General features: G+C 46.2%; 1 protein-coding gene and 1 pseudogene across 1 annotated transcript in view; both read left to right on the top strand.

The window, feature by feature from the left end:
* The window catches only part of rims2b (regulating synaptic membrane exocytosis 2b), a 50989-nt gene extending 29414 nt beyond the window's left edge, over positions 1-21575 (top strand). Inside the window, exons 18-33 of the mRNA XM_059349544.1 lie at positions 792-899; positions 1354-1404; positions 1707-1775; positions 1946-2005; positions 2321-2488; positions 3189-3298; positions 14414-14440; positions 14578-14600; positions 15224-15315; positions 16694-16831; positions 18904-19085; positions 20093-20228; positions 20317-20429; positions 20536-20637; positions 20779-20918; positions 21019-21575. Coding sequence (XP_059205527.1) covers positions 792-899; positions 1354-1404; positions 1707-1775; positions 1946-2005; positions 2321-2488; positions 3189-3298; positions 14414-14440; positions 14578-14600; positions 15224-15315; positions 16694-16831; positions 18904-19085; positions 20093-20228; positions 20317-20429; positions 20536-20637; positions 20779-20918; positions 21019-21204 — 1705 coding nt within the window. The 3' untranslated portion in view covers positions 21205-21575. The remainder of the gene's footprint in view (positions 1-791; positions 900-1353; positions 1405-1706; positions 1776-1945; positions 2006-2320; positions 2489-3188; positions 3299-14413; positions 14441-14577; positions 14601-15223; positions 15316-16693; positions 16832-18903; positions 19086-20092; positions 20229-20316; positions 20430-20535; positions 20638-20778; positions 20919-21018) is intronic.
* Positions 21576-23293: 1718 nt separating this feature from the next.
* Positions 23294-26394, top strand: LOC131984459 (uncharacterized; annotated as a pseudogene).
* Positions 26395-27652: the final 1258 nt, after the last annotated feature.

Raw genomic sequence — 27652 nt, 5'->3', positions numbered from 1 at the left:
AACGAGAACCCAAAAACACTCAGCTGATCCAGATAACCTGCACACAGATTACAACAACAATACTTCATGATCATAATAACAATAACTTTATTTCTATAGCACCTTTTAATAAGATGTGTCCTGGTCTCTGGCTAACTGTTGCCATGGTAACCACTGTGTGTTACTGTGAGACTCTAACCCATTCAGGCCTCAAACGGCTGTAAAACTGCTGATTGGTGATTTTAAAATCAGCCCCTAAAACCTGAAGTTTTTCTGTAAATTCAACACAAGTGTCAACTCTTCTACTAAATAATAGATTTTTATAGAAATTAAATTCATAAAGTATCTGAGAGCTTATAGCTGTTATATCTGAGCTCCTCCGCTATAGTCGTCTTCACCATGATTTATAAGTTCTGGAGAAGTCCCATGATGCATTTTGTGTCTGTTTGTGGTCATTTTGTGTCTTTTTGTGGTCATTTTGTGTCTTTTTTTGGTCATTTTGTGTCTTTTTTTGGTCATTTTATGTCTTTTTTGTCTCTTTTTTTGATCATTCGGTGTGTCTTTTTTTGGTGATGATTTCGGGGGGGGGGGGGGGGGTCTGAAGGTCCTCTGAAGAAAAGATCAAGAAGGGAGTTCCTGTTTTATAACCTATATAACCTGTGTTCTGACCAATGAGCTCCTCACACATGAAACACTCTGACCCCTGACCCCTGACCCCTGACCTCTGACCACTGACCTCTGACCTCTGACCCCTGACCTCTGACCTCTGACCTCTGACCTCTGACCCCTGACCTCTGACCTCTGGTTGCCAGCGGTAACCCTCTGTACCCGTTGTACCGGGAGGACGCCGTGCGGTTGCTGCAAGGCTCCAAACTGAGCCGAGCGAACTCTGACGCCGGCCAGTACAGCAGCCTGGACAGGTAACTATGGCAACACCTGACCAGCCAATCAGATCAGTCTGTTCGGCTCCAGCACTGGTTGTAGTACTGGTAGTACTGGTTTTACTGGTCGTAGTACTGGTCGTAGTACTGTTGTAGTACTGGTAGTACAGGTTGTAGTACTGGTAGTACTGGTTGTAGTACTGGTAGTACTGGTAGTACAGGTTGTAGTACTGGTAGTACTGGTAGTACAGGTTGTAGTACTGGTTTTACTGGTCGTAGTCCTGGTTGTACAGTTTGTAGTCCTGGTAGTACAGGTTGTAGTACTGGTAGTACTGGTTGTAGTACTGGTAGTACTGGTAGTACAGGTTGTAGTACTGGTTTTACTGGTCGTAGTCCTGGTTGTACAGTTTGTAGTCCTGGTAGTACAGGTTGTAGTACTGGTAGTACTGGTTGTAGTACTGGTCTGTCTGACTGACTCTGTCTGTTCATTCAGGAGAGTGTTGAGGAGAATGTCTGTTGCCAACTCTCTCGATTCCTACGACAGGTAATACAACTGTAGGAGTACTCACAATAGTAATAGTAGTACTTAATTGTAGTACTTGTAGTACTAGTATTTGCAGGATGAAACACGTTGTCATGTGTGTGTTTTGTGTTTTTGTGTTTATCTGCAACTTTTTTCTAGCTAATTTGCCACTTTAAATTTCGTTAATCTGCAACTTTTTTCTCGTAGATTTGCCACTTTAAATTTTGTTAATCTGCAACTTTTTTCTCATAAATCTGCTACTTTTTTCTCGCAAATTTGCCACTTTAAACCTCCTAAAACGTGTGTGTTTTTCTGTGTTGGAGATATTATAACGGTCCGAACCAAACTAACTGGACGAACCACACGATGAATGGGAGCTGTGAGGACTACAGGTAGGCAGTGGGGCTTCTGGGTAATGTAGTGTTAGAGGAGGATGTTGGCTCAGTGATGTTTATTGTGAAAGAGATTTACTTCCTGTTGGTAGTTGACCTGTCAGGGGGGGGTCTCTGAGGAGCAGGTGTGTTGGGGGGTTTGGTGATTCTGACGTGTTTGTGTTCTTCAGTCAGGACTTCATTCCTGACTTCCCCTACGAACCGGACGCCTACGACGAGGAACTGCTCAGGTGAGCAGACGGACAGTTTGACAGGTGTAGCTGTAGAGTTAGTTCTTCCTCCCGACATCAGAACTAGAGGTCTTCCTCAGTGCACCTTGACTGACCTTACTGGGTTCAAGAGTTCAGATAGAGGAAGGCCTGAAACCTTCCTCACTGTCTCCCAGCATCCCTTGCTGTGTGCTCTCCTGCTGAGGCATTATGGGAAATGTAGTGCCAAATTCCGCAGGTACGACCGACGGACAGCCGCCACGGAGATGTCACTAACCAACCCCCCCCTACAGGTGCAGTGGTTCTCATGGTGACGGTTGTCATGGTGATGTGCAGGTACAGTCGGGGGATGGACCGGCGGGATTACTTCAGTCGCTCTCGCTCAGCTGACCAGCGAGCGATGGTGGACCGACCCGTCTACACGCGCTCCCACTCCACCGACCGGGCCGACTATGCCCACCTGGGGTCCGGACGCTCCGCCCCCCCCTCACCTGCCCTGACCAGGTGATCCCGGCCGGCCCAATCAGAAAGCAGCTCTGTGGTCCATTTCAGAGAAGCATGACTCGAACGTTGGCCACACCCCTTTTGTTTTAACCCCTCCCTGCCTGCATCCTGATTGGTTCACAGTGACATCACACCACCGACGACCTGTTTATATCTATATATTTGTGTCCTTAACCTTTATTTTGTTTTGCATGTGTTTAATATCAGACCGTGTTTCTTTTTGTTTCAGCATGCTGTTGGTTGGTTGTTGGTTTGACTAAAGTTTTGTTTGTAACTTTAAAGGCGCCTGAACCTGCTCTGACGTTTCATACGTTGCAGTTCGAGTCTTTGTGCCAAACGACCCACAGCACCTTTAGATCACCTTGTCAGCTCATGTAGCTTAGTATAGCTAAACCTCAAATCCACATAAAACAAAAGCCTTAAAGGTGCAATCTGTCCAGATTTTAACGTTAAAACATTAAAAACAATTTTCAACAGTGTGTGAAGAAGTGACAGTGTCAAAGATGTCTTAATTACAGGACATTGCAGGTTTGTTGTGTCTAACTGGAACACATTACCTGCACTAATTAAAGTCTCGCTGGTAATTGCACCTTTAATCTTCGGTTACTAATGACTAAAATTACTTTGACTGCTGACCTTTAACTTTTACCAATGCTCTCCAGTTGTAGTTTGAATCCTTTGTTATTGTTTTTCCCAACAGGGCGAACCCTCGAGGCGGATCAGGCCAGACGAGTCCGTCAGGAACGCCGGTCTGCAGCCGCCGTGGACGCCAGCTGCCCATCGTCCCGCCCAAAGGAGCTCCGGACAGAAGTACGTTTGTTAGTTACAGATAAGGTTACACCTCTAACCAACCAATCAGCAGCATTTCTGACCGTCCTGACTGACGGAAGTTTTAATCAGTAATGGTAGAAGCAAAAAAAAGCAGCAGTGATTGGTGTGATCATTTATCATCTCATTGTCTGTTCACATTCATCTGTCCAATCATCTCTTCTTTTTATTCCTCTAAACTCTTTGGCTGTCCATCAGTTATGGCTACGATCACCACGGGACAACCAACCGCAGCCCCTCCCACTGCACATCAACAGGCCCCGCCCCCAGCCCACAAACAAGCCCTTCCCCCTCCCGGTTATCAACCACCTCCTGTAATTCGAGTTCAAGGCCCGCCTCCTCCTGGACCGGCACACCCCCACCCACCTGTTACACCTGTGCCAGCTCCTGTACAAGTCAAAGCCCCTGCCCCTGCCCCTGCTCCTGCTCCTGCTCCTGCCCCAGCCCCAGCCCCTGCTCCTGCTCCTGCTCCTGCTCCTGCTCCTGCTCCTGCCCCAGCCCCAGCCCCTGCTCCTGCTCCTGCTCCTGCCCCTGTTCCAGCCCCAGCCCCAGCCCCAGCCCCTGCTCCTGCTCCTCCTCCTGCTCCTGCTCCTGCTCCTGCTCCTGCTCCTGCTCCTGCCCCTGCTCCTGCTCCTGTGCCAGCCCCAGTCCCTGCTCCTGCTCCTGCTCCTGCTCCTGCCCCTGCCCCAGCCCCTGCTCCACCTCCTGCTCCTGCACCTGTCTCCCTTGCTTCTGTAGTACAATCACTGCCAACTGCTGAACCAGCCCATATCCCTGAACCTGCTCCATCACCTGCCCCGACACCAACCCCTACACCCTCACCTGCCCCCTCACCTGCCCCGCCCCCAATGACTCCAGGTGTGTACATCACAGGTTTTATTTCTAGAAATCAGTCCATCCAGCCATTCTAGACCTTTATATCCAATAGTACCTGTAGCTTGTGACTCTGCAGTGTGTTTCTCCATCATCACTCATTCATTCATTCATTCATTCATTACTGTGCTTGTCTTTGTTACATCACACCCCATCTGTCCATGTCAGAGCTGGACAGACGCTCAGCGACACCTGGAGGGACCAGAAAAGGCAAGTCTGAGTCTCAGGGGGACCTGATGATATGTTCAGGTGATCCTCTTTAGTCCAGATCAAGAGTTGTAGTCCCTGTCAGTCCTGATCAGGAGTTGTTGGTTCCGTCAGTCCTGATCAGGAGTTGTTGGTTCCATCAGTCCTGATCAGGACTTGTTGGTTCCGTCAGTCCTGATCAAGAGTTGTTGTCCCCGTCAGTCCTGATCAAGAGTTGTTGATTCCGTCAGTCCTGATCAAGAGTTGTTGGTTCCGTCAGTCCTGATCAAGAGTTGTTGGTTCCGTCAGTCCTGATCAGGAGTTGTTGGTTCTGTCAGTCCTGATCAGGAGTTGTTGTCCCCATCAATCCTGATCAAGAGTTGCTGGTTCCATCAGTCCTGATCAAGAGTTGTTGGTTCTGTCAGTCCTGATCAAGGGTTGTTGTCCTCGTTAGTCCTGATCAGGAGTTGTTGGTTCTGTCAGTCCTGATCAAGAGTTGTTGGTTCCGTCAGTCCTGATCAGGAGTTGTTGGTTCTGTCAGTCCTGATCAAGAGTTGTTGGTTCCGTCAGTCCTGATCAGGAGTTGTTGGTTCCATCAGTCCTGATCAAGAGTTGTTGTCCCCGTCAGTCCTGATCAGGAGTTGTTTGTTCCGTCAGTTCTGATCAGGAGTTGTTGGTTCCGTCAGTCCTGATCAGGAGTTGTTTGTTCCGTCAGTCCTGATTAAGAGTTGTTGTCCCCGTCAGTCCTGATCAAGAGTTGTTTGTTCCGTCAGTCCTGATTAAGAGTTGTTGTCCCCATCAGTCCTGATCAAGAGTTGTTGGTTCCATCAGTCCTGATCAATAGTTGTTGGTTCCGTCAGTCCTGATCAAGAGTTGCTGGTTCCATCAGTCCTGATCAAGAGTTGTTGGTTCCGTCAGTCCTGATCAAGAGTTGCTGGTTCCGTCAGTCCTGATCAAGAGTTGCTGGTTCCGTCAGTCCTGATCAAGAGTTGCTGGTTCCGTCAGTCCTGATCAAGAGTTGTTGGTTCCGTCAGTTCAGGAGGATCACCTGAACAGTTCAGATTCTGAGTGTCGCTGCAGTCTGACCAATCATCTCTCTCTCTATCATGATGCAGAGGTCACATGGCAGGACCAGCAAAACAAAACAGCCAATGGTATGGCACCTAGTGTTAGCCACACCCACCCACGAACAAGTAGCCCCTCCCCCTGTAGTCATGTGATACCTGAGTCACCTGAGTCTGTGATGAGATGGTGATCAAAGGAAGTGAAGTAATTAGCCTCATCCGTCCATCCTTCTGTTAGTCCAGTTATTCATCCCTCCATCCTTCTGTTAGTCCAGTAATTCATCCCTCCATCCTTCTGTTAGTCCTGTTCTTAATCCGTCCATCCTTCTGTTAGTACCGTTATTCATCCGTCCATCCTTCTGTTAGTCCAGTTATTCATCCGTCCATCCTTCTGTCAGTCCAGTTATTCATCTGTCCATCCTTCTGTTAGTCCAGTTATTCATCCGTCCATCCTTCTGTTAGTCCAGTTGTTCTACCGTCCATCCTGCTGTTAGTACCGTTATTCATCTGTCCATCCTTCTGTTAGTCCTGTTAATCATCCGTCCATCCTTCTGTTAGTCTTGTTATTCATCCGTCCATCCTTCTGTTAGTCCAGTTATTCATCCGTCCATCCTTCTGTTAGTCCTGTTATTCTATCGTCCATCCTTCTGTTAGTCCTGTTAATCATCCGTCCATCCTTCTGTTAGTCCAGTTATTCTACCGTCCATCCTTCTGTTAGTCTTGTTATTCATCCGTCCATCCTTCTGTTAGTCCAGTTATTCATCCGTCCATCCTTCTGTTAGTCCTGTTATTCATCCGTCCATCCTTCTGTTAGTCCTGTTATTCTATCGTCCATCCTTCTGTTAGTCTTGTTATTCATCCGTCCATCCTTCTGTTAGTCCAGTTATTCATCCATCCATCCTTCTGTTAGTCCTGTTATTCATCCATCCATCCTTCTGTTAGTCCCGTTATTCATCCGTCCATCCTTCTGTTAGTCCAGTTATTCTACCGTCCATCCTTCTGTTAGTCCAGTTATTCATCCGTCCATTCTTCTGTTAGTCCAGTTATTCTACCGTCCATCCTTCTGTTAGTCTTTCTATTCATCCGTCCATCCTTCTGTTAGTCTTGTTATTCATCTGTCCATCCTTCTGTTAGTCCAGTTATTCATCCGTCCATCCTTCTGTTAGTACTGTTATTCATCCGTCCATCCTTCTGTTAGTCCAGTTATTCATCCGTCCATCCTTCTGTTAGTCCTGTTATTCATCCATCCATCCTTCTGTTAGTCCAGTTATTCTATCGTCCATCCTTCTGTTAGTCCAGTTATTCATCCGTCCATCCTTCTGTTAGTCCAGTTATTCATCCGTCCATCCTTCTGTTAGTCCAGTTATTCTACCGTCCATCCTTCTGTTAGTCTTGTTATTCATCCGTCCATCCTTCTGTTAGTCCAGTTATTCATCCGTCCATCCTTCTGTTAGTCCTGTTATTCATCCGTCCATCCTTCTGTTAGTCCAGTTATTCTACCGTCCATCCTTCTGTTAGTCCAGTTATTCATCCGTCCATCCTTCTGTTAGTCCAGTTATTCTACCGTCCATCCTTCTGTTAGTCCTGTTATTCATCCGTCCATCCTTCTGTTAGTCCTGTTATTCTATCGTCCATCCTTCTGTTAGTCTTGTTATTCATCCGTCCATCCTTCTGTTAGTCCAGTTATTCATCCGTCCATCCTTCTGTTAGTCCTGTTATTCATCCATCCATCCTTCTGTTAGTCCCGTTATTCTACCGTCCATCCTTCTGTTAGTCCAGTTATTCATCCGTCCATCCTTCTGTTAGTCCAGTTATTCATCCGTCCATCCTTCTGTTAGTCCTGTTATTCTATCGTCCATCCTTCTGTTAGTCCTGTTATTCTACCGTCCATCCTTCTGTTAGTCCAGTTATTCTACCGTCCATCCTTCTGTTAGTCCTGTTATTCATCCATCCATCCTTCTGTTAGTCCCGTTATTCTACCGTCCATCCTTCTGTTAGTCCAGTTATTCATCCGTCCATCCTTCTGTTAGTCCAGTTATTCATCCGTCCATCCTTCTGTTAGTCCTGTTATTCTACCGTCCATCCTTCTGTTAGTCCAGTTATTCTACCGTCCATCCTTCTGTTAGTCCAGTTATTCTACCGTCCATCCTTCTGTTAGTCTTGTTATTCATCCGTCCATCCTTCTGTTAGTCCTGTTATTCATCCGTCCATCCTTCTGTTAGTCCTGTTATTCATCCGTCCATCCTTCTGTTAGTACTGTTATTCATCCGTCCATCCTTCTGTTAGTCCAGTTATTCATCCGTCCATCCTTCTGTTAGTCCTGTTATTCATCCATCCATCCTTCTGTTAGTCCAGTTATTCTATCGTCCATCCTTCTGTTAGTCCAGTTATTCATCCGTCCATCCTTCTGTTAGTCCAGTTATTCATCCGTCCATCCTTCTGTTAGTCCTGTTATTCATCCGTCCATCCTTCTGTTAGTCCAGTTATTCATCCGTCCATCCTTCTGTTAGTCCTGTTATTCATCCGTCCATCCTTCTGTTAGTCCAGTTATTCTACCGTCCATCCTTCTGTTAGTCCAGTTATTCATCCGTCCATCCTTCTGTTAGTCCAGTTATTCTACCGTCCATCCTTCTGTTAGTCCTGTTATTCATCCGTCCATCCTTCTGTTAGTCCTGTTATTCTATCGTCCATCCTTCTGTTAGTCTTGTTATTCATCCGTCCATCCTTCTGTTAGTCCAGTTATTCATCCGTCCATCCTTCTGTTAGTCCTGTTATTCATCCATCCATCCTTCTGTTAGTCCCGTTATTCATCTGTCCATCCTTCTGTTAGTCCAGTTATTCTACCGTCCATCCTTCTGTTAGTCCAGTTATTCATCCGTCCATCCTTCTGTTAGTCCTGTTATTCTACCGTCCATCCTTCTGTTAGTCCAGTTATTCTACCGTCCATCCTTCTGTTAGTCCTGTTATTCATCCATCCATCCTTCTGTTAGTCCCGTTATTCTACCGTCCATCCTTCTGTTAGTCCAGTTATTCATCCGTCCATCCTTCTGTTAGTCCTGTTATTCTATCGTCCATCCTTCTGTTAGTCCTGTTATTCTACCGTCCATCCTTCTGTTAGTCCAGTTATTCTACCGTCCATCCTTCTGTTAGTCCTGTTATTCATCCATCCATCCTTCTGTTAGTCCCGTTATTCTACCGTCCATCCTTCTGTTAGTCCAGTTATTCATCCGTCCATCCTTCTGTTAGTCCAGTTATTCATCCGTCCATCCTTCTGTTAGTCCAGTTATTCATCCGTCCATCCTTCTGTTAGTCCTGTTATTCTATCGTCCATCCTTCTGTTAGTCTTGTTATTCATCCGTCCATCCTTCTGTTAGTCCAGTTATTCATCCGTCCATCCTTCTGTTAGTACTGTTATTCATCCGTCCATCCTTCTGTTAGTCCAGTTATTCATCCGTCCATCCTTCTGTTAGTCCTGTTATTCATCCATCCATCCTTCTGTTAGTCCAGTTATTCTATCGTCCATCCTTCTGTTAGTCCAGTTATTCATCCGTCCATCCTTCTGTTAGTCCAGTTATTCATCCGTCCATCCTTCTGTTAGTCCAGTTATTCTACCGTCCATCCTTCTGTTAGTCTTGTTATTCATCCGTCCATCCTTCTGTTAGTCCAGTTATTCATCCGTCCATCCTTCTGTTAGTCCTGTTATTCATCCGTCCATCCTTCTGTTAGTCCAGTTATTCTACCGTCCATCCTTCTGTTAGTCCAGTTATTCATCCGTCCATCCTTCTGTTAGTCCAGTTATTCTACCGTCCATCCTTCTGTTAGTCCTGTTATTCATCCGTCCATCCTTCTGTTAGTCCTGTTATTCTATCGTCCATCCTTCTGTTAGTCTTGTTATTCATCCGTCCATCCTTCTGTTAGTCCAGTTATTCATCCGTCCATCCTTCTGTTAGTCCAGTTATTCTACCGTCCATCCTTCTGTTAGTCTTGTTATTCATCCGTCCATCCTTCTGTTAGTCCAGTTATTCATCCGTCCATCCTTCTGTTAGTCCTGTTATTCTATCGTCCATCCTTCTGTTAGTCTTGTTATTCATCCGTCCATCCTTCTGTTAGTCCAGTTATTCATCCGTCCATCCTTCTGTTAGTACTGTTATTCATCCGTCCATCCTTCTGTTAGTCCAGTTATTCATCCGTCCATCCTTCTGTTAGTCCTGTTATTCATCCATCCATCCTTCTGTTAGTCCAGTTATTCTATCGTCCATCCTTCTGTTAGTCCAGTTATTCATCCGTCCATCCTTCTGTTAGTCCAGTTATTCATCCGTCCATCCTTCTGTTAGTCCAGTTATTCTACCGTCCATCCTTCTGTTAGTCTTGTTATTCATCCGTCCATCCTTCTGTTAGTCCAGTTATTCATCCGTCCATCCTTCTGTTAGTCCTGTTATTCATCCGTCCATCCTTCTGTTAGTCCAGTTATTCTACCGTCCATCCTTCTGTTAGTCCAGTTATTCATCCGTCCATCCTTCTGTTAGTCCAGTTATTCTACCGTCCATCCTTCTGTTAGTTCTGTTATTCATCCGTCCATCCTTCTGTTAGTCCTGTTATTCTATCGTCCATCCTTCTGTTAGTCTTGTTATTCATCCGTCCATCCTTCTGTTAGTCCAGTTATTCATCCGTCCATCCTTCTGTTAGTCCAGTTATTCTACCGTCCATCCTTCTGTTAGTCTTGTTATTCATCCGTCCATCCTTCTGTTAGTCCAGTTATTCATCCGTCCATCCTTCTGTTAGTCCTGTTATTCATCCGTCCATCCTTCTGTTAGTCCTGTTATTCTATCGTCCATCCTTCTGTTAGTCTTGTTATTCATCCGTCCATCCTTCTGTTAGTCCAGTTATTCATCCGTCCATCCTTCTGTTAGTCCTGTTATTCATCCATCCATCCTTCTGTTAGTCCCGTTATTCATCTGTCCATCCTTCTGTTAGTCCAGTTATTCTACCGTCCATCCTTCTGTTAGTCCAGTTATTCATCCGTCCATCCTTCTGTTAGTCCTGTTATTCTACCGTCCATCCTTCTGTTAGTCCAGTTATTCTACCGTCCATCCTTCTGTTAGTCCTGTTATTCATCCATCCATCCTTCTGTTAGTCCCGTTATTCTACCGTCCATCCTTCTGTTAGTCCAGTTATTCATCCGTCCATCCTTCTGTTAGTCCTGTTATTCTATCGTCCATCCTTCTGTTAGTCCTGTTATTCTACCGTCCATCCTTCTGTTAGTCCAGTTATTCTACCGTCCATCCTTCTGTTAGTCCTGTTATTCATCCATCCATCCTTCTGTTAGTCCCGTTATTCTACCGTCCATCCTTCTGTTAGTCCAGTTATTCATCCGTCCATCCTTCTGTTAGTCCAGTTATTCATCCGTCCATCCTTCTGTTAGTCCAGTTATTCATCCGTCCATCCTTCTGTTAGTCCTGTTATTCTATCGTCCATCCTTCTGTTAGTCTTGTTATTCATCCGTCCATCCTTCTGTTAGTCCAGTTATTCATCCGTCCATCCTTCTGTTAGTACTGTTATTCATCCGTCCATCCTTCTGTTAGTCCAGTTATTCATCCGTCCATCCTTCTGTTAGTCCTGTTATTCATCCATCCATCCTTCTGTTAGTCCAGTTATTCTATCGTCCATCCTTCTGTTAGTCCAGTTATTCATCCGTCCATCCTTCTGTTAGTCCAGTTATTCATCCGTCCATCCTTCTGTTAGTCCAGTTATTCTACCGTCCATCCTTCTGTTAGTCTTGTTATTCATCCGTCCATCCTTCTGTTAGTCCAGTTATTCATCCGTCCATCCTTCTGTTAGTCCTGTTATTCATCCGTCCATCCTTCTGTTAGTCCAGTTATTCTACCGTCCATCCTTCTGTTAGTCCAGTTATTCATCCGTCCATCCTTCTGTTAGTCCAGTTATTCTACCGTCCATCCTTCTGTTAGTCCTGTTATTCATCCGTCCATCCTTCTGTTAGTCCTGTTATTCTATCGTCCATCCTTCTGTTAGTCTTGTTATTCATCCGTCCATCCTTCTGTTAGTCCAGTTATTCATCCGTCCATCCTTCTGTTAGTCCTGTTATTCATCCATCCATCCTTCTGTTAGTCCCGTTATTCATCTGTCCATCCTTCTGTTAGTCCAGTTATTCTACCTTCCATCCTTCTGTTAGTCCAGTTATTCATCCGTCCATCCTTCTGTTAGTCCAGTTATTCTACCGTCCATCCTTCTGTTAGTCTTTCTATTCATCCGTCCATCCTTCTGTTAGTCTTGTTATTCATCCGTCCATCCTTCTGTTAGTCCAGTTATTCATCCGTCCATCCTTCTGTTAGTCCAGTTATTCTATCGTCCATCCTTCTGTTAGTCCAGTTATTCATCCGTCCATCCTTCTGTTAGTACTGTTATTCATCCGCCCATCCTTCTGTTAGTCCAGTTATTCATCCGTCCATCCTTCTGTTAGTCCAGTTATTCATCCGTCCATCCTTCTGTTAGTCCAGTTATTAATCCGTCCATCCTTCTGTTAGTCCAGTTATTAATCCGTCCATCCTTCTGTTAGTCCAGTTATTCATCCGTCCATCCTTCTGTTAGTCCAGTTATTAATCCGTCCATCCTTCTGTTAGTCCAGTTATTCATCCGTCCATCCTTCTGTTAGTCCAGTTATTAATCCGTCCATCCTTCTGTTAGTCCAGTTATTCATCCGTCCATCCTTCTGTTAGTCCAGTTATTCATCCGTCCATCCTTCTGTTAGTCCTGTTATTCATCCGTCCATCCTTCTGTTAGTCCAGTTATTCATCCGTCCATCCTTCTGTTAGTCCAGTTATTAATCCGTCCATCCTTCTGTTAGTCCAGTTATTCATCCGTCCATCCTTCTGTTAGTCCTGTTATTCATCCGTCCATCCTTCTGTTAGTCCAGTTGTTCTACCGTCCATCCTTCTGTTAGTCCAGTTATTCATCCGTCCATCCTTCTGTTAGTACTGTTATTCATCCGCCCATCCTTCTGTTAGTCCAGTTATTCATCCGTCCATCCTTCTGTTAGTCCAGTTAATCATCCGTCCATCCTTCTGTTAGTCCAGTTATTCATCCGTCCATCCTTCTGTTAGTACTGTTATTCATCCGTCCATCCTTCTGTTAGTCCAGTTATTCATCCGTCCATCCTTCTGTTAGTCCTGTTATTCTATCGTCCATCCTTCTGTTAGTCCTGTTATTCATCCGTCCATCCTTCTGTTAGTCCAGTTATTCATCCGTCCATCCTTCTGTTAGTCCTGTTATTCTACCGTCCATCCTTCTGTTAGTCCTGTTATTCATCCGTCCATCCTTCTGTTAGTCCAGTTATTAATCCGTCCATCCTTCTGTTAGTCCAGTTATTCATCCGTCCATCCTTCTGTTAGTCCTGTTATTCATCCATCCATCCTTCTGTTAGTCCTGTTATTCATCCGTCCATCCTTTTGTTAGTCCAGTTATTCATCCGTCCATCCTTCTGTTAGTCCAGTTATTAATCCGTCCATCCTTCTGTTAGTCCAGTTATTCATCCGTCCATCCTTCTGTTAGTCCTGTTATTCATCCATCCATCCTTCTGTTAGTCCAGTTATTCATCCGTCCATCCTTCTGTTAGTCCTGTTATTCATCCGTCCATCCTTCTGTTAGTCCTGTTATTCATCCGTCCATCCTTCTGTTAGTCCTGTTATTCATCCGTCCATCTTTCTGTTAGTCCAGTTGTTCTACCGTCCATCCTTCTGTTAGTCCAGTTATTCATCCGTCCATCCTTCTGTTAGTCCAGTTATTCATCCGTCCATCCTTCTGTTAGTACTGTTATTCATCCGCCCATCCTTCTGTTAGTCCAGTTATTCATCCGTCCATCCTTCTGTTAGTCCAGTTATTCATCCGTCCATCCTTCTGTTAGTCCAGTTATTAATCCGTCCATCCTTCTGTTAGTCCAGGTATTCATCCGTCCATCCTTCTGTTAGTCCTGTTATTCTACCGTCCATCCTTCTGTTAGTCCTGTTATTCTACCGTCCATCCTTCTGTTAGTCCTGTTATTCATCCGTCCATCCTTCTGTTAGTCCTGTTATTCATCCGTCCATCCTTCTGTTAGTCCTGTTATTCATCCGTCCATCTTTCTGTTAGTCCAGTTGTTCTACCGTCCATCCTTCTGTTAGTCCAGTTATTCATCCGTCCATCCTTCTGTTAGTCCAGTTATTCATCCGTCCATCCTTCTGTTAGTACTGTTATTCATCCGCCCATCCTTCTGTTAGTCCAGTTATTCATCCGTCCATCCTTCTGTTAGTCCAGTTATTCATCCGTCCATCCTTCTGTTAGTCCAGTTATTAATCCGTCCATCCTTCTGTTAGTCCAGGTATTCATCCGTCCATCCTTCTGTTAGTCCTGTTATTCTACCGTCCATCCTTCTGTTAGTCCTGTTATTCATCCGTCCATCCTTCTGTTAGTCCAGTTATTCATCCGTCCATCCTTCTGTTAGTCCTGTTATTCATCCGTCCATCCTTCTGTTAGTCCAGTTATTAATCCGTCCATCCTTCTGTTAGTCCAGTTATTCATCCGTCCATCCTTCTGTTAGTCCTGTTATTCATCCATCCATCCTTCTGTTAGTCCTGTTATTCATCCGTCCATCCTTCTGTTAGTCCAGTTATTCATCCGTCCATCCTTCTGTTAGTCCTGTTATTCATCCGTCCATCCTTCTGTTAGTCCAGTTATTAATCCGTCCATCCTTCTGTTAGTCCAGTTATTCATCCGTCCATCCTTCTGTTAGTCCTGTTATTCATCCATCCATCCTTCTGTTAGTCCTGTTATTCATCCGTCCATCCTTCTGTTAGTCCAGTTATTCATCCGTCCATCCTTCTGTTAGTCCTGTTATTCATCCGTCCATCTTTCTTTCTGGTTTGTGATCTGAATGGGTTCTTGTCCGGTTGATGTTCTTGTTTCCGTCCGTCGTGCGGTGCAGGGGAGGCGTCACCAGCCAGCAGAGAAGGTACATTCTGTCTTCACCAGTTTTATATATTTTCTTCCTGAGCTGAAGTTTTTTGTGAGCGTCTACAGAGCGAATCTGTCACTTTAAATATGAAATAAGTTGTTTGATCGCTGACTCTTCCTCTTCTGTGTCTGCAGGTGTGATGAAGGATCCGTCAAAGGTGAGCACACCTTTTTTTTCACAACTATAATTATTGTGTTTTTGTCACTTTTTTCCCCGTAAATTTGTCCTTTTTTTTCTTTTTAATTTGTCACTTTTTTCCTGTAAATTTGTCATTTTTTTCCCCGTAAATTTGTCGTTTTTATCTCTTAAATTTGTCACTTTTTACTTGTAATTTTGTGACTTTTTTCCCATGAATTTGTCGATTTTAAATTTGTGACTTTTTTCTTGTTAATTTGTCACCTTTTTCACAATTTTTTTTCGTTTTTGTCTCTTAAATTTGTCACTTTTTTCCCGTAAATTTGTTGTTTTTTATCTCTTAAATTTGTCACTTTTTTCCCGTGAATTTGTCGTCTTTATCTTGTATTTTTCTTTTCTTTTCCGTCTTTTTCTCGGTCCACAGAACTTGTTTCAAATTTATGTGCTTTTGCCCTCTCATGTATCTTTTTCTTGTTCTTTGGACAAAGTAGTTGTTTTTTTTCTTCTGGTTTTTAAAAAAAGTCATTGTGAACAAAAAACTGAAGTTGTTTGGCCTGTGTCGTCCTTGCTCCCAAACCTTTGGCCTGTAATGTCCATCATTAATGATGTCCGACGCCTGTTGACCGCCTCTGTCTCTGTCTCCAGATGAGGGACAGTCTGTCCTTTAAGTCTTCAGACAGTGATGTCAGCGATATGTCCGTCATGTCCAACGACGCCCGATCAGTCAGCAGGATCAGGTGAGACCAGCAGCCGCTACGGGTCAACACACGGATCAGACCGATGGCGCCGCTCGCCCAGAGCGCCAGAAAGAAAACATCATCGTTGTGTTGTTGGGTTGGGAGTTACTATTAACCCTTTGATGCTCAACATATAAACACCTTCTAATGCACAACATGGGTCAAAAATGACGTTGTGCTTTAGAAGAGTAGTGATAAAAAAAAGTGGTTTCATTCAAAAAGTAAGAAATTAAACCAAAAATTAGGATGTATGATGATCAAAAACCTGCAATACTGAATTATGGAATTAATTTATTGCAAAGATAAAGAATATAAAAACTCAGTTGGGTCACTTTAGACCATGTTGTGCATCAAAGGGTTAAACTTAGAAGAACTTCGGGACCGACATTTATGTTGCAAACACCAGAGGGAAAAGTTTTCATTGACTGCATGTAATTATTTATTTCTACATTTTCATATATTTAGTTTATTTCTACATTTATTTTTACATTTCCACATGTATTTATTTATTTATTACATGTATTTATTTTTGTATTTGTTCATCATTTATTTATTAAGATAAATGAATTAATTTAATTATATAATTAATTAAATAAAATAAATAAATGCAGCAATGAATAAAATCATTTGTAAATAAATAAATACATCTGGAAATGTAAAAATAAATACAGAAATAAATAATAAAATAAATGTAAAAATATAGAATTACCATTTACTTTCCCATTTATTTATATATTTATTTCTACATTTTCATATATTTAGTTTATTTCTACATTTAATCTGACATTTCCACATGTATTTATTTATTTATTCATTCATTTATTTTTTTCCATTAAATTACATTAAGTAATTTAATAATTTTATTAAAAATAAATAAATAAATGCAGCAATGAATAAAAACATTTATAAATAAATAAATACATGTGGAAATTTAAGAATAAATACAGAAATACATGAATAAATAATAAAATAAATGTAAAATATAGAATTACCATTTATTATTTCTATTTATTTATTCTACATTTATTCATCCCTTTGGGTATTTATTCATTGATACTTACGTGCTCAAGAAAACCTGTTACATCGCTAACGCCCCAGAACGCCGTGATGTCATCAGAAGTTACCTGTAAATATATTTTAGGTCAACAATGAAACCTGTCAACCAAAGACACCAGCAGGCTGCAGTGTCCCTGTTGGTCCTGAAGGGGGCGCTCAACATTCAGCCTCACGTCCCACAATGCATCAGTCATCCTTCAGTTTGTTCACCTTGCTGTTGTAGGTTGTTGTTTCTGTTAGCATGTTCGCATGTTAGCATGTTAGCATGTGTTCATCACTCTGTCTGCATGCTGCTGTTCTCTCATCTCATTCGCTGAGACAGTCGGACGGAGGCTGTGGATAGCCAATCACTGGAGTTGGGGGCGGGGTCAGAGGGAACACAGGAGGAAGCAGAGGGCGGAGCCACGCTGCAGAAGAGCGAATCAATGGACATGGGAGAGGCGGAGCCTGAGCCTTCAAAGTAAGAGGGGACTCTGTAGTACTCTGTAGTACTCTATGGCAGGGGTTCCCAAACGTTTCCTTGCCAAGGCCCCCCAAATAGCATTAGCTTCTGGCCGGGGACCCCCAAACCCACCGACAATGCTACAAAATATCCAAATAAACATCAACTTTTAGAATGTATTTTCTTACTTTGATTTACCATTCAATAATTCGATAACAACTGTCTACACAGATTATGACGTTGTCATGCCGAATTTGCAGCTGAACTTGAGAATCCGACGATTACGGCAGTTTACGTATTGTACGGTTCAGGACAAATGGTTATTAAAAAAATAAAATAAAAAAATAAAAAATATATATATTTTTTTTCTCATCTTCCCTCCAATTTTCTGAGGCCCCCCTAGCGCCCCCTGGCGGCCCCCCAGGGGGCCGCGGCCCCCACTTTGAAAACCACTGCTCTATGGGACTCTGTAGTACTCTGTAGTACTCTATAGGACTCTGTAGCACTCTGTAGTACTCTATAGGACTCTGTAGTACGCTATAGTACACTGTAGTACTCTGTAGTACTCTGTAGGACTCTGTAGTACTCTACAGTACTCTGTAGGACTCTGTAGGACTGTTTAGTACTCTGTAGGACTCTGTAGTACTCTGTAGGACTCTGTAGGACTCTGTAGTACTCTGTAGTACACTGTAGGACTCTATAGTACTCTCTGTAGGACAGTTTACTACTCTGTAGTACTCTATAGTACTCTGTAGGACAGTTTAGTACTCTGTAGTACTCTATGGGACTCTGTAGGACAGTTTAGTACTCTGTAGTACTCTATGGGACTCTGTAGGACTCTGTATGACTCTGTAGGACAGTTTGATACTCTGTAGGACAGTTTAGTACTCTGTAGGACTGTTTAGTACTCTGTAGGACTCTGTTGTACTCTGTAGGACTCTGTAGTACTCTGTAGTACACTGTAGGACTGTTTAGTACTCTGTAGGACTCTGTTGTACTCTGTAGGACTCTGTAGTACTCTGTAGTACACTGTAGGACTCTATAGTACTCTCTGTAGGACAGTTTAGTACTCTGTAGTACTCTATAATACTCTGTAGGACAGTTTAGTACTCTGTAGTACTCTATGGGACTCTGTAGTACTCTGTAGGACAGTTTAGTACTCTGTAGTACTCTGTAGGACAGTTTAGTACCCTGTAGTACTCTATAGTACTCTGTAGGACAGTTTAGTACTCTGTAGTACTCTATGGGACTCTGTAGGACTCTGTAGTGCTCTGTAGGACATTTTAGTACTCTGTAGTACTTTGTAGGTCTCTGTAGGACTCTGTATGACAGTTTAGTACTCTGTAGTACTTTGTATGACAGTTTAGTACTCTGTAGTACTTTGTAGGACAGTTTAGTACTCTGTAGGACTCTGTAGGACTGTTTAGTACTCTGTACGACTCCATAGTACTCTGTAGGACTCCGTAGTACTCTCTGTAGGACAGTTTAGTACTCTGTAGGACTGTTTAGTACTCTGTAGGACTCTGTTGTACTCTGTAGGACTCTGTAGGACTCTGTAGTACTCTGTAGGACTCTGTAGTACTCTGTAGGACTATGTAGTACTCTATAGTACTCTGTAGGACTCTGTAGGACTCTGTAGTACTCTGTAGGACTCTGTAGTACTCTGTAGGACTATGTAGTACTCTATAGTACTCTGTAGGACTCTGTATGACTCTGTAGTACTGTGTAGGACTCTGTAGTACTCTGTAGTACTCTATAGGACTCTGCAGGACTGTTTAGTACTCTGTAGGACTGTTTAGTACTCTGTAGTACTCTGTAGTACTCTGTAGGACTGTGTAGGACTCTGTAGTACTCTGTAGTACTCTATAGGACTCTGCAGGACTGTTTAGTACTCTGTAGGACTGTTTAGTACTCTGTAGTACTCTGTAGTACTCTGTAGGACTGTGTGAAGAGGGGAGGCGGAGCCTGAGCCTTCAAAGTAAGAGGTCGACCAATGAGGCGCTCCTGCTACAGTCATAGCAACAGTAGAGACGCCTCCCACCTGTGGCCCCGCCCCTTCCTAGGTGATTGACAGGTGTCTCCTCCTGCAGGGCGCCGGCGGCCGGAGCTCCTCTCCAGAAGTCGTCGAGCGTCGGCGGAGAGATCTGCTCGCTGGGGAGGAACGACGACGACGACGACGACAAGAAGCGCCGCTCCAGCTTCGGCGCCAAGATGATGGGGATGGTCGGACTGGGAAAGAAGAGTCAGAGCGCCTCCCAGCTCAACCCCGAGGGTCAGTCCCAGTTAAACCAGTTCAGAGCGCCTCCCAGCTCAACCCCGAGGGTCAGTCCCAGTTAAACCAGTTCAGAGCGCCTCCCAGCTCAACCCCGAGGGTCAGTCCCAGTTAAACCAGTTCAGAGCGCCTCCCAGCTCAACCCCGAGGGTCAGTCCCAGTTAAACCAGTTCAGACCGCCTCCCAGCTCAACCCCGAGGGTCAGTCCCAGTTAAACCAGTTCAGAGCGCCTCCCAGCTCAACCCCGAGGGTCAGTCCCAGTTAAACCAGTTCAGAGCGCCTCCCAGCTCAACCCCGAGGGTCAGTCCCAGTTAAACCAGTTCAGAGCGCCTCCCAGCTCAACCCCGAGGGTCAGTCCCAGTTAAACCAGTTCAGAGCGCCTCCCAGCTCAACCCCGAGGGTCAGTCCCAGTTAAACCAGTTCAGAGCGCCTCCCAGCTCAACCCCGAGGGTCAGTCCCAGTTAAACCAGTTCAGACCCTCAGGGGGAACATGAAGGTGTCCCTCAGGGATCAACACCAGGGCCCCTGCTGTTTCCTCTACACGTAAACTACTAAACATTATACGGGCTGAAATATGAGCCACCAGAAACTGAATTTGAATTATTTATATTTGGATTTGAATTGCTAAACTTGAATAATTGTGTTAAAAAACTGAATTTGAATCACATAATTTGAATTTGTATTGTTCTGAATAAATGGTAAACTTCCATTCCAGCATTACCAAGTGGCAAAAAAAATACTCTCTAGGACTCTGTAGGAGTACTACAGCACCTCTTCGGCCAATCAGCACCTCTGGTTTTTTTGGTAAGATTTGTTGCCACCCGGTTGCCACTCACCACGAAACGGAGGAAGAAGTTAGACTGGCTGGACCGTGGATGAGGCTGGAACGGAACGGAGGTGCTGATTGGCCGAAGAGGCACCATGGCAACTCAAACTCACATCTTCTTCTTCTTCTTCTTCTTCTTGTTTTTTGTCCTTTTTTTGTCCGTCTGCCTCTGTTCATCCAGAGGAAGAGAAGAAGAAGAAGGTAGTGCGACTTCCTGTCCAGAGGAGTGTAGAAACCGGTTTGGCGATCGAGTTTAAAGCTCGTTTCACGCGCCAGCCGAGCCGCGACCCGGACGCCGAGGACCCCAAACCGGGAGCGTAAGAACCCCTCTTCCTGTCCCGTCATGTTTTATCATTTTGTTCCGTTCTTCTGTCTTTGATGTGCGTCTGGTTTCCGTCTCTTCAGGCTCATATTTCCGGGGGTGAAGTTGGCGTCGGACAAACAGTTCACCGGCTTCCTGGAGGGATTAGGCCCCGCCCAGCTGGCTGGACGGCAGACTCTGGCCACGCCCCCGATGGGTAACCACCTCGCTTTAATCCACCACCTTCATTTAAATCCATCACCTCATGTAACGTGACAGAACCCTTTAACACGAGCTCTTGTGATTGGCTGATTGGCTGTCAGGTGACATCCAGATCGGGATGGTGTACAGGAAGGAGCGTCTGGACGTGGAGGTGATCCGAGCCCGCGGGCTGGTGGGTAAACAAGGCAACAAGAACACTCCAGGTGAAAACACCACACACTCATTCACACCATCACACTGTAGTCCAAGACTCGCTAGGACTCGGTCAGGGCGATTTGAGGGTCTTTTAGTGTAAAACCTTATAGATCTGAGACGTGTGTGTGTGTGTGTGTGTGTGTGTGTAGCTCCCTATGTGAAGGTGTACCTGATGGATAACGGGAAGTGTGCGTTGAAGAGGAGAACCCGTCTGGCGAGGAAGACCCTGGACCCTCTTTACCAACAACAGCTGCAGTTTGAAGAAAACCCAGAAGGAAAAGTCCTGCAGGTCAAATACTAGAGAATACTTCAAATACTTCAAAATACTTTAAATACTTTGTACTTTCTGTGTATATGTGTGTATAAGTACATGTCTGGTGTGTGTGCAGATCATCGTGTGGGGCGACTACGGCCGCATGGATCACAAATCCTTCATGGGAGCTGCTCAGATCCTATTGGATGATCTCGACCTGTCCAACATGGTGATTGGCTGGTTTAAATTGTTCCCCGCCACCTCATTGGTGGACGCCGCCTTGGCCCCGCTGACCAATAAAGAGAAGGAGGGCAAGTCGTAACGTCAGGAGGCGGGACCACCGACTGTATCGGCGAATTGGGGCGGAGCGGAGCCTTGTTGCCGGGCGGCGCGAGACCTTGTTGCCGGGCGGTGCGAGGCCTTGTTGCCGGGCGGGGCGAGGCCTTGTTGCTGGGCGGAGCCTCCTCTGCTGCATGCTGCATGATGACATCACAGCGATGACGTCACAATGATGTCACCGGGAGGAGGAGGGAGGAAAGGAGGCTCCGCCCCCTGACGCCATAAACAGGTCAACAGGCTCCTCCCCCCGGTGAGTGAGGGCGGGGCCACGCAGCAAAGGATGCTGGGAAGAAGAGAAAAAAGACTGACCTCCAGCTGCCAGCCAATCACAGCAGCTCCTCAGGAGTCACATGACTGTCAGCAGCATGTCCAGAACCCATAGACTCCCACACAGAACATGGTTCTTTATGTTTTTGCATGGAACGACATTAGAACATAAAAACATCAACTGTGAAAAAAGTTAAAGAACATGAGAACCGACAAATAAAGATTCTCTCTGAAAACGTGTTTTTCATGACCGACAAGACGAGGTTCTTTAAGGTTCTACTGATGTCTCTAACAAGACAAGGTTCTTTAAGGTTCTACTGATGTCTCTGACAGGACGAGGTTCTTTAAGGTTCTACTGATGTCTCTGACAAGACAAGGTTCTTTAAGGTTCTACTGATGTCTCTGACAGGACGAGGTTCTTTAAGGTTCTACTGATGTCTCTGACAAGACAAGGTTCTTTAAGGTTCTACTGATGTCTCTGACAGGACGAGGTTCTTTAAGGTTCTACTGATGTCTCTGACAAGACAAGGTTCTTTAAGGTTCTACTGATGTCTCTGACAAGACGAGATTCCTTAAGTTTCTACTAATGTCACTGACAAGACGAGGTTCTTTAAGGTTCTACTGATGTCTCTGACAAGATGAGGTTCTTTAAGGTTCTACTAGTGTCTCTGACAAGACGAGGTTCTTTAAGGTTCTACTAATGTCTCTGACAAGACGAGGTTCTTTAAGGTTCTACTAGTATCTCTGATGAGACGAGGTTCTTTAAGGTTCTACTGATGTCTCTGACAAGACAAGGTTCTTTAAGGTTCTACTGATGTCTCTGACAAGACGAGGTTCTTAAAGGTTCTACTATTGTCTCTGACAAGACGAGGTTCTTTAAGGCTCTACTAGTGTCTGACGAGACGAGGTTCTTTAAGGTTCTACTGATGTCTCTGACAAGACAAGGTTCTTTCAGGTTCTACTGATGTCTCTGACAAGACGAGGTTCTTTAAGGTTCTACTACTGTCTCTGACAAGATGAGGTTCTTTAAGGCTCTACTAGTGTCTGACGAGACAAGGTTCTTTAAGGTTCTACTGATGTCTCTGACAAGACAAGGTTCTTTAAGGTTCTACTGATGTGTCTGACAAGACGAAGTTCTTTAAGGTTCTCCTAATATATCAGACAGAGTGAGGTTCTTTAAGGTTCTCCTAATGTATCAGACAGAGTGAGGTTTTATTTCATTTCAGTGAATCTGTAACCATGTGACTACAACCCTCGGGTAGGAGGCATTATACCAAATTAATCGCAGCTGTGGGTGCGCCGTCAATCACTACACCTGTGTATATATGTGAGGCGCACCCACGCACTCTCCCTCTTTCTATCCTCCTGGTCGGTAAGGCTTATACCTGTGTGTGAGTATTCACAATTCACTGATTCCTCACGGCGTTCGTGCCGATTGTTGGGCTGCCTTGCATTTGGCACCCCTTTGGCGTGCCGTGAATTTTGTCTGTTTATTGCAGAGAGAAGAGTTTGTCAGAGACACGCTGCCGCACTGTGTGTTTGGCGTCTTGTGCAGACTCGCTCGCTGGCTTGGTGAGTATTTACTGGGCTCACCTGCTGTTGGTGAGCTCTCGCCACCCTTCGTTCTGGGGTGGTGGTTTTGTTGTTTTTCTTCTATGGAAAACAATAGGATAAATTGGCTTAGCACAATTTGTTCATGCTTGGACTCACTGTTTTTTTCTCTAATTTGGATATATTGTTCCATGTTTGTTGTATTAAACCTTCCAGATCTGGTGTGACCGCCACATTTTCCCTACCCGGAAAGGATGGCGTCTCTGGATGGCGACAAGGACTGCAGTGGTCCTGATGATGGCATGACACCTGGCCAAGAGCCAGTTCCACAGAGTTCAGATGCTCCAGCTGGCGGGAAGAAGGCCAGCAAGAAGCGGAAGTGGACCGAGCCAGACCGCTTCAACGATCCGAGGGTGGATCTTATGCAACAGCAGTTGGAGGAAATGCGTAAGACCATCGAATGTATGGCTGCAAATCAGCACCGCCTCATTGAGCTACCACGCGACACCCCTCTGGGGGTGCCTCCCCATCCTGATGCGGTGTCTCTCTCTGCCTCAAATAACTTGGATAAGACCACCAGCTCTGGCTGTGGCTCCGTTGGGCAGCTGGATGTCTATAGTGATGAGGAGTTTGACACCAACTCCCAAATGGGCAAGGTTTGTCCTGAGTCCAGTGATTTTTCTATTAGATCTCTGCTCACACGAGCAGCAGCAGCTGCTGGGCTTCCTCCCCCCGTCGTCACCACCAAAGGCCTCAGCACTGGACCGGGATCCCGGGCGCCAGAGACAGGCCCTGTTGCCGTTGTATCCTGATTTTGTTGCACGTTTGCAGAAGTCTTGGGCTCACCCAAAAGAGGCAACCGCAGCCCGCTCTGTACTTAGCATCCTAGAGGGTGCTGCAGAGCATGGCCTGGATGGGGTGTCGAAGGTGGGCAAGACCTTTGCATTGTTGGCAGGGGCTCCGCCTACGAGCAATAGAGCTGCGCGCCACCCCAATAAGAAGTGTCGCACGACTGATGGATTAGTCGCTAAGGCTTACCAGTCTGTGGCCATGGCTTCACGGTTGGCAAAAACCAATGCAATTGACCATGGACCGGTGGCATGTGTGGTTGAGCCAGTCCGGATTATCTGATGGTGATATGGCTGCTGTCCTACAGGCTGCTATTACCCCTGGAGACGTGTTCTGGCCGACAGCAGAGGCTGCGTTGGATGAGGCCCAGAAGGTCAGGCTGCGCACGCAGTCCATTCACCGGCCTGGGCAGTCTAGGCCAGGGCCATCTAGAGCTGTTGCTCAGGGTCCTCTGGAGAGGCATAGAAACCCCCAGCGGACTCGTCCCATGGAGCAGGGCTCCTCACAGGGTTTCGGATAGATGCGGCAGGGGATTCCCCGACAGCAGGTGCAGGTCCAGCAAAGGCGCAGACGTGCTGATTATAGGGCAGCAGAGCCCCGCCAGCACTCCTGACGGTGCGCATCCACTGGCGCTGGCTTTTTCCATCACCCAGCTAGATGCTTGGCGCCAGTGCACCTCCTGTCCATGGGTGATGAATACTCTGGAGTTTGGGTACCGTCTGCAGTTCAGGGTCCATCCCCCTCGCTTTCGTGGGATTTTGGAAACCCCAATGAAGGATACAACTCAATCTGCTATTCTGGCCGACGAGATCTCCGCCTTATTTGGGAAAGGTGCGATACAGCCTCTGTCCCCAGAGGGAGCAAGACAGGGGTTTTATTCCCCTTACTTCCCCAAGCGGACCGGGGGGTTCCGCCCCATTTTAGATCTGAGGCAACTAAACAAACATCTAAAAGTGCTTCCTTTCAGGATGCTCAGGTTGAGAGCATTGTTTCAGGCCATAAGGCCGGGCGATTGGTTCACAACAGTGGACCTTCGCGACGCCTATTTTCATATTCCCGTCAGTCAGGACCACTGGAAGTTCCTCAGGTTCTCCTTTCGAGGCAGGCCCTTCGAGTACAAGGTCCTTCCCTTTGGTCTGTCCCTTTCACCTCGAACTTTCACCAAGTGCATGGATGCTGCCCTTGTTCCACTGAGGCGGAAAGGCATCAGAGTGCTAAATTATCTGGATGACTGGCTGGTATGTGCTTCGTCCGAGGTCCTAGCGAAAAGCCATACAGAGACAGTGTTGGCACATTTAGTTATACTCGGGCTGCATGTGAATGCAGAAAAGAGCTGCCTAGCCCCAGCCAGGTCAGTCGAGTATCTGGGCCTTACTCTGGACTCCAGCACCATGAGGGCCTACCTGACTCTGAAGGGAAGGAGGGCAATCAGGGAGTGCATCGCCAAATGTATTTCCCAAAAATCAGTGTCGGTGAGGCAGTGCCAGAGGATGTTGGGCCTCTTTGCAGCAGCTGCCCAAGTTGTGTTGTTGGGCCTCCTGCACACACGCACACTCCAGCGTTGGTTTGTACACCAGGATGTGTGTCTACCCAGAGACAAGGGGAGGATGCTTACCCTGTCGAAGGAAGGCATCAGAGTCCTCAGGTGGTGGAGCCGGTCACAGGCTGTCCGAGACGATGTTCCCTTGGGCCCAGATGGCAGCAGGGTCACCATAACAACCGATGCCTCCCTATCAGGCTGGGGCGCAGTCTGGGAGGGCAGGACTGCTCGGGGGCACTGGGGCACAGCGCAGCAGGGGTGGCATATAAACCACCTGGAGATGGAGGCTGTTCGCTTGGCCCTGAGACACTTCCTCCCGGTGGCACAGGGGAGACAGGTTCTGGTTCGAACAGACAGCACAGCGGTGGTGGCTTACATCAACCGTCAAGGCGGGTTGAAGTCGCCATCCCTACATGCAAGGGTGCGTCAGCTTCTCCTGTGGACTCAGTCCAAGAAGGTGTTCCTGAGAGCCTTTTATCTTCCAGGGCCTCAGAATGTAGCGGCAGATCTGCTGTCACAGAGAGGTCCTCACCCTGGCGAGTGGAGACTGCACCCACAGATAGTGGACCAAATTTGGTGTCGCTTTGGTCGGGCACTGGTGGACCATTTTGCCACATCAGAGAACACCCACTGTCCTCTGTGGTCATCAATGCACGGGCCTCCAGGACCCCTGGGAACAGATGCCATGAGCCTGTCATGGCCTCAGGTGAAGTTCTGTGCATTCCCGCCACTCCCTCTCCTGCCGGCTTTCCTCAGGAGGGTCAGGTGTTCGCATGCCCAGGTGCTCTTGGTGGCACCCAACTGGCCACAAAGGCCGTGGATGGCAAGCATCTGCAAGATGCTGGACGGTCGCCCATGGCATCTCCCGGTCAGACTGGACCTGTTATCCCAGGTGCAGGGCAAGATATGGCACCCGAATCCCCTGGTTTGAGCCTTCATGTATGGCCCTTGAACGGCAGCATCTGACATCCCTTGGCTTGGAGGGAGGGGTCATGGAGACTTTGCAAGCCTCGCGGGCCCCCTCCACTCAACTGCAGTATATGAGTAAGTGGAGAGTGTTTACGGACTGGTGTCGTGCAGAGAACAAAGACCCCTTGACTTGTCACATCTCGGTCATCCTCTCCTTCCTCCAGCACCTTTTTGTGCTGGGTCGGGCTGAATCTACCATCAGGGGTTATCTTGCTGCAGTCTCAACTGTGCATGATAAGTGTGATGGGTTTTCCCCAGAAGCATCTGCTACCCCCATGGGATCTCCAGGTGGTCCTTGGGGCTCTTTGCCTTCCCCCTTTTGAGCCACTGTCGAGCACTGACCTTCGTCTTCTATGTTTTCTTTTGGCACTTGCCTCGGCCAAACGGGTGAGTGAGCTGAACGCCCTCTCCGTAGGCGTGGCATGTCTCAGGTTCGGGGACAGGATGGTCCAGCTTTTGCCAAATCCAGCTTTTCAGCCTAAGGTTTTGCTTAAATTTTTTGTCTCCAAGCCTCTGATTCTTGAGGCCTTCCATCCACCACCACATACTTCCTCCAAGCTGAGAGGCTTCACAACTTGTGCCCGGTGAGGGCCCTCAGGTTCTATGTTGACCGCACAAAAGTCCTACCGTGCTTCAGACAGCCTGTTTGTGTCTTATGGAGGGACCACATTGGGCAGGGCTGTTTCAAAACAACGTCTGGCCCATTGGATAGTGGATCTCATAGCCCTTGAGTATGAGCATGCCGGGGTGGATCCCCCTTCAAGACTCGTGGCGCACTCCACTAGGGGAATTGCCACTACATGGGCTATGTTAAGGGGTGCACCCTTGGAAGAGGTTGACCATGCAGCTGGTTGGTCTTCCTCATTGACATTCGCCCGGTTTTACCGTCTGAACCTGGTTTCATCTGTTATCCCCTCATCTGTTCTCGGGGTTGCAGCACGTAATTAAGTTTGTGGCTGTTTTTGTTTATAAGGTCACTTCCCTCTCTTATGTACGATTGAGTAATGTTGGGTCATGTGTTTCTGTTGACACCATTTTCCAGAGAGACACAGATTGTGTTCAATGTATTTCCTGAGATGTCATCTGAATGACCTCTGTGCACATAATGTCCTGTATTTACATTTAGTCATTTAGCAGACGCTTTTATCCAAAGCGACTTACAGGAAGAGTAAAAAGCAAACAATCAAGGTATAGTGCAATAAGAGCTATTAGTGCTAGTGACAATTCTTTGAGGAGTAGACTTATCATGTGGTCT

The sequence above is a fragment of the Centropristis striata genome, chromosome 14 (assembly GCF_030273125.1).
Source record: "Centropristis striata isolate RG_2023a ecotype Rhode Island chromosome 14, C.striata_1.0, whole genome shotgun sequence".
In the NCBI taxonomy this organism is placed as follows: Eukaryota; Metazoa; Chordata; class Actinopteri; order Perciformes; family Serranidae; genus Centropristis; species Centropristis striata.
This window is presented reverse-complemented; position numbering and strand designations above follow the sequence as displayed.